This window comes from Cajanus cajan, chromosome 7 (assembly GCF_000230855.2).
Source record: "Cajanus cajan strain Asha chromosome 7, NIPB_CcT2T_4, whole genome shotgun sequence".
Lineage (NCBI taxonomy): Eukaryota > Viridiplantae > Streptophyta > Magnoliopsida > Fabales > Fabaceae > Cajanus > Cajanus cajan.
This window is the reverse complement of record NC_138523.1, coordinates 11,147,476-11,154,929: the sequence shown is the minus strand read 5'-3', so window position 1 is coordinate 11,154,929 and position 7,454 is coordinate 11,147,476. Positions and strand designations below refer to the sequence as shown.

The window sequence follows — 7,454 nt, the reverse complement described above, 5'->3', positions numbered from 1 at the left end:
TTTCCATAAATATAAAAATAATAATAATTAACTATTGTATTAGTAGAAAATTCAAGATGTTACAATTCTCCCCTCCTTTTAGAAATTTTGTCCCCGAAATTTACTTGTAAACAGAAATGGATAAGCTTCTCGCATTTTGCTTTCTAATTCTCATGTAGCACTTTCTTCAATATTTCTTCTCCAAACGACCTTAACCAAAGAGATTTCCTTTCCTCTTAGTTGTTTCACCCTTATGTCATCAATCCTCAAAGGAACTGTTTCATAGGTGAGATTATCCTTCAACTAAATGTTGTCAGGCTCAATGATATGGGAAGGATCATGGACATACTTTCTGAGTTGGGAAACATGGAAGACACTATGGAGGTTTGAAAGAGATGGAGGCAAGGCAATTTGATAGGCCATTTCACCGATCCTTTTAAGAATTTAATAAGGACCAATGAAACGTGGAGTAAGCTTATGGGATTTCAGTGCCCTGCCTACTCCTGTCCAAGGAGTGACTTTAAGGAATATATGATCACCTTCTTTAAACTCAAGGTCTTTTCTCCTCTTGTCATTATAACTCTTTTGCCTACTCTGGGTTGCTCTCATCCTCTCTTGGATCATCTTAACCTGTTCAGTAGTTTGTTGAACTATCTCAGGTCCTAACATGGCATTCTCTGTAGGTTCTACCCAACATAAAAGTGTTTGACATCTCCTACCATACAAAGCCTCATAGGGTGCCATCCCAATACTAGAATGGTAGCTATTATTGTAGGTAAATTCTATCAAAGGTAGGAAACTATCCCAACTACCTCCATGTTCTAAGATGCAAGCCCTCAACAAGTCTTCCAAAGATTGTATGGTTCTCTCAGTTTGGCCATCTGTTTGGGAATGGTAGGCTGAACTCAATCTAAGCTTAGTGCCTAAAGCCTTATGCAAGCTCTCCCAAAATCTAGAGGTAAACCTAGGATCTCTATCAGACACTATACTAGTAGGAACTCATGCAAACTCACGATCTCACTTATGTACAACTTGGTTAACCTCTCCAAAGGGTACCTAATATTAATGGGAATAAAATGGGCAGACTTAGTCAATCTATCCACAATGACCCATATAGCATCCAAGTTCTTCACAGTCTTAGGTAACCCAACTACAAAATCCATAGAGATGTTATCCCATTTCCACACAGACACATCTAAAGGTTGCATCAGACCTGAAGGTTTTTGGTGTTCTACCTTAGCTTTCTGACATACTAAGCAGGCACACACAAATTCCTCCACTTCCCTCTTCATCTTAGGCCACCAAAACATCTTTTTAAGGTCTTGGTAAATCTTAGTGGCTTCTAGATGGATACTAAGGCTACTCCTATGACCTTCTTCTAGGATTGCTCTCTTAAGCTCTGACACACTAGGAATGCACAATCTATCCTTAAATCTCAACACTCCATCCACTCCAAATCTAAACTCACTCTCCACACCTTGATTCAACTTCCCTACTTGACTCGATAAGAAAGGATCTACCTTCTAACCTTCTCTAATCTCATCTGTCAAGCTATTAGTCACTTTCAAAGCTCCCAACTTAATACTCTTAGAGGTCAACTCACACCCTAAGCTCATATCCCTAAACTCCTCAATCATATGCAACTCCCTAATCATCAAAGTCAAAGAAGATTCTCTCAAAGATTTTCCACTTAAAGCGTCAACTACAACATTAGCCTTGTCGGGGTGATAATTCAATTGAAAGTCATAATCCTTAAGGAACTCTAACCATCTTTTCTGTCTCGTATTCAATTCCTTTTGGTCAAACAAGTACTTAAGGCTTTTATGGTCACTAAAAACCTCAAATCTAGACCCAAACAAGTAATGTCTCCACAACTTAAGTACAAAAACTATTGCAGCTAACTCAAGGTCATGGGTGGGATAGTTTTGCTCATGAATTTTAAGTTGTCTAGAAGCATAGGCTACTACCTTACCCTCTTGCATAAGCACTCCTCCTAAACCCAATTTAGAAGCATCACAAAATATCTCAAAAGTCTTATTAGGGACAGGTAACACTAATGCAGGGGCACTAGTTAGTCTCCTCTTAAGCTCTTGAAAGTTTTCCTCACACCTAGAATCCCACACAAAAGGTTGGTCTTTCTTCGTCAGCTTAGTCAAAGGAAGAGCTAGCCTAGAGAAATTCTCTATGAACCTTCTATAATAACCAGCTAGTCCTAAGAAGCACCTAATCTCAAATACTGATTTAGGTGTACTCCACTCTAACACAACTTCTACCTTAGCAGGATCTACAACTATCCCACCCTTGGATATTACATGTCCTAGAAAGTTCACACTATCCAACCAAAATTGACATTTTGACAATTTAGCATACAACTTCCTTCTCTTTAAGGGTTTGAAGAATGATCCTAAGGTGCTCAACGTGCTCCTCCCTAGTCTTGGAATACACTAGGATATCATCTATGAAGACTATTACAAATCTATCCAAGTAAGGGTGAAAGATCCTATTCATGTAATCCATAAAAACACCAGGTGCATTAATCACACCAAAAGGCATAACTAAATACTTATAGTGCCCATAGCAGGTCCTAAAGGCAGTCTTAGAAACATCCTCAGCTCTCACTCTAATCTGATGGTATCTTGACCTTAAATCTACCCCAACTAGTTGATCCATAAGGTCATCTATCCTAGGCAAGGAATACTTAATCTTAATGGTCAATTTATTCATGTATCTTACTGAACACACGCACACGCACACGCACACGCACACGCACACGCACACGCACACGCACACACACACTCTCACACACACACACACACAACACACACACACGCGCGCACACAGCACACACACCTTAAAATGAACAATAACAACATAAATTAGTAGTTAAAAATTATATATATATTTTTTCAAAAATCAAGATTAAAATTTAATTATTTTATATTTAAGAAAATTTAGTGGTTCAAGACGATGGTATACAAAGTAATCCTATTTGCAATAATATCGATTTTTTTTCTTAATATGCTATCTTTTCTTACTATATATATATATATGAGATACTTTCCTTTAGTTTTCACATTAAATTTAATTATTTTATATTTAAGAAAATTTAGTGGTTCAAGACGTTGGTATAAAAAGTAATCCTATTTGCAATAATATCGATTTTTTTTCTTAATATGCTATCTTTTCTTACTATATATATGAGATATTTTCCTTTAGTTTTCACATTTTTAGGCATGTGTACTTCTTTATGATATATATATATATATATATATATATATATATATATATATATATATATATATATATATATATATATATATATTTTTTTTTTTTTTTTCCATTATCATATCTCTTAAGAGTAAGATAAAAGAACAAAAATATCTATAAAACAATAATTATCAGCTCAATCAATAATAACTATCCTCTTATTTTTTAATTGTTCCAATTTTGTTTAAGGAGAATGTACTAGATTTCATAAGTCTTTTTTTGTCACAAAAAACTTTTTGGGGATTTCAAAAGACATTATAAAAATTTAATGATTTGTTTTCGAAATACTTTGTAGAAATGTAATAACTTTTAAGATTATTTTAAAATATTTTTTAATTAAGATTTTGTAATATGAATTTTAATGAATTTATATCTCAAGAATTTACAAGATTTTATTAAATTTCGAAGGATAATATAATTTTTTTAAAAAATAAAAATAATAAAAAAATAACATAAATGACAAAGTTTGAATAAAGAAAATAAAATCAATAAATTTTATAATCTTTTAATAAACAATTGATTATAGTTTTATATCTTTTTAATTAACATTTATCTACATATAAATCTCTATGCATTTATATTTTCTCATTTATACTATTGAATTTGACCAATATGTTCAAATTTGTGATATTTATTAATCAGTAGAATTGTCAAAATCTATTTTAAATACATGTTTAAAATTTTGATATTTCAATATTAAATTTTATTGAAATAAACATTTTTTAAACTTAATAATTTAAAATTTTTAATGATATTTAATATTTAATAATTCAAAAATAATTTTAAATCATTAATAATTAAAAATAGATATTAATAAATTATACATCAATATTGATAGATAAAAATGTAATAAATTTTTTTGATTAATATAAAAAAAATCCATACAAGAAAAAATAGAGAGAAGAAGAAGAAAAAAAACAAATGTAAGATGAACAAATTAAAAGAGAAGGAGAATATGAGATAGAAAAGATATAACATAGAGAGAGAAAAAAAGAAAAAAAAGAAGAAGAAGAAAAAGAAGCAGATGAGATAGGTAAGAGAGAAAGGAAAGAAAGAGAAGATGAGAGAGAGGAAAAATAAAGATAAGCAAAAAAAAAAAAGAGAAGAAAGAGAAGAAAAATAAACAAAAGAAAAAAATCATGCGAATTCTCAAAGAATGAATTATATAAATTTTATTAAAAATTATCACAAAATCCATCATTTAGAATAATCAATTGAAATATTTATTTTTGAATACCAACAATTTTTTTTAAGTGAAAAAATAGTCTTAATTAAATATTAACATATTTTGACGTACTCTATCCAACTGATTGTCGTAATTGAATATTATCAATTTATACTCTTAAAAAATCTTAATTATCTTAATTAAATATTATATAATTTTTAATTTTTTGGTTGGATATCACAAAAAAAATTATAATAGAAAATATTTTAAAATCTTAATACAATACACCCTCTAAAATTATGTTCCTCTATTTTAATTATATACATCACACTTAATTTACATTCTATAACCTCTATTTTTTTAATATTATTTTTAAACAAAATATATTTAATCACAAAATGCCTTAAACCACTAATACCAAATAACGTAAACAGATATAATTACGTGTGATTTTATAATCTACCTTTATGATGAAATGATTTATTATAAAACATTAATTCTTCTCATAATTTCCTCAATTTGATCATTAATTGACCAAATATTAATTTATCATTAATAAACAATTATTATTTTATTGTGTCCAAATTTTTTTTACTATGATTTAATATTATAATTACTAAATTTTACAAAAAATGAAAAACACTTAATTTTTATATTCACATTTATCTATATCAACTGAATTCCTTAGTATATAATAATAATAATAATAATAATAATAATAGATTTGATATATAACAACTTAATATTATAGATAATAACCAATTATTTTAATAAATACATATAGGAGGATGAACTCCGTACACTTTCAGATGGTTAATGTACTAGTTGTATCATATAGAAAATGAAGCATTGTCGACTAGGACCATAGGCATATGAGATATTTAATCCTTTAGTTGCAGAGGACTTGGATCCATGGTGGCAAACGTAAGAAGTTCTTTGTCTTGTTGCAATATGGCCATCTCATCTTCTTTTAAATAAACCCAAACTTCAATTCTTTTTCCTAAAGGTGTATCCATTAGAATCACCGAGTTGAAAAACAATGTATCATCCTTATTATCAAGTGAATCAGCAACACAAGACACCCAAATTGGCTTTCCCCATCCAAAATCAACATCATAGAGACCAAAGTTACACCAACTCGTATAATGAAGATAATTAACCCCACTTGAATTCATCTGTGCAACCCTTGAAGCTGTTTCGATTACCTGTTTTGAACTTTTACAATAATTAACATACCCCGCTTCACCTTGGAAGCTTTTCACAAAATCAGAGCTAATTGACGTCACTGCTTCCCTGAATTTAGTAACCAATTTAGGTAACTCATAATTTTGACTCATTAAAGCTGTAGGCAACCAAACAAAATTACCCATACACGAGTTTGGAAAATTAGGAGACGCCCTTCGACGCAAGTTTACTGCGTGAGTTATCAAAGTTGGCCTCTCCAAACCAGTGTTTGCCTTGTAAGCTTTTGCAACACATTTGCATATAAGGGATGCTACCACCTCCACTCGAGTAGGGTTTTGCACAATTGAACTTGACCCCTGAGCTCTTAACTTTGAAATAGCTTCTTCATCAAACAAAAATCTCCTCGATCCAAGCCTACCCTTGTTCAAAAATTGGCCACACAAATGCATCGCATTTGTGTCTTGTGGGGATGCATTATTTTGAGGGAAAGGGGTGTCAAAGTTAGGAAATTCAAATGTATGTTGAAACTTACCGATACAAGAGTTAGAACCCCAACTGTTTAAAAAGAAACTCGCACCTGCTCCATCTGCTACCATGTGAGATATTAAGGCACCTATCACTATGCCACCACATGCAAAACAAGTCACTTTTGCCATAGTTGTGTACCCTTCTGCCGATACTTCCATGGTTGCTTGATTTGGAAGGAGCTTGTAGATTAATGACAAGAAATTAGATTGGTTAAAAAATTCAGCTAGGCTACAACTTACTTTAGCCTCGGTGTAGTGAACCCCTTTATCATTGCAATCGATGGTAATCTTGTCTTTAACCCTTCCAGCAAATGGGTAAAAGAGAGTCAGGACTTGTGCTAAGGATTCCCTTAATTGTTTCATTCTCTGCTGAGTGATATCAGTGATGGTTTGAGTGTTTTGATCAGCAGAGTAGAAAAGTACCATTGGAATATATATAGGAGGGATGAATTGGTCTAAGATTGAAAGCTTATGTGTTTTTGGGTGATCAATTATTGGGCCAGAGGGTTTGATGCACTGAGAAGAGATTATTTCAACTTCCATATTCTTGGTTGATGCAAAGGTTATTGAGAAAGACAGTAGTATGATCTATTCTCCCACTATTATATATATATATTAAAAATTACTAAAATATTTAATATAATATATTTAATCCTTTAATTAATATCTTAAGCTTTTCTTTAAAAAAAGAGTTATTTGACTTTTATAAAGATACACATTTTACTGCTTATAACGTGCCGAATGTTTCATTATATATATATATATATATATATATATATATATATATATATATATATATATATATATATATATATGAGGAGGGTTATAATAATATTGATGTAACTTTTGCTAAGTATTACACCGCTCAATAACTTTATATTAAATGTGAATGTTGTAAATTCAATCATTAGATTGAAAGTTATTTACTCTTAGATCATATATACAAAATTTTATATTAATCTAAGATGATTTGATACTTGATTTTTATAAAACAAAATTGACGTAATATATTCATTTTAAAATTTACTAAAATATGAACACTTTGATTACCTTCAAGTTATTGTTCAATTTTAAAAAGTTTGATATAAACATGTAAAGTGATATGAACTTTCAATCTAATGGTTGAATTTAGAAAATTCATATTTAATATAAAGTCGAGTGCGGTGTAATAATACTTGGTAAAAGTTACACCGGTGTTATTATAATCCTCTTATATATATATATATATATATATATAGAGAGAGAGAGAGAGAGAAGGAGTTCAAACGATATCGGTGTAACTTTTACTAAGTATTACATCGTTCAATAACTTTATATTAAATGTGAATTTT

General features: G+C 30.4%; 1 protein-coding gene across 1 annotated transcript; it reads right to left on the bottom strand.

Annotated features, from left to right (window-relative positions):
* Positions 1 to 5,012: 5,012 nt before the first annotated feature.
* Positions 5,013 to 6,686, bottom strand: LOC109811142 (epi-neemfruitin B 7-O-acetyltransferse L7AT). The gene has a single exon (XM_020374796.2). The coding sequence runs from the start codon at positions 6,664 to 6,666 to the stop codon at positions 5,293 to 5,295; it is 1,374 nt and encodes a 457-aa protein (XP_020230385.2). The 5' UTR covers positions 6,667 to 6,686; the 3' UTR covers positions 5,013 to 5,292.
* Between the last annotated feature and the right edge of the window lie 768 nt (positions 6,687 to 7,454).

Excerpts from the sequence above, each read along its gene's own strand:
- LOC109811142 (XM_020374796.2), bottom strand. The coding sequence starts at position 6,666 with ATGGAAGTTGAAATAATCTCTTCTCAGTGCATCAAACCCTCTGGCCCA.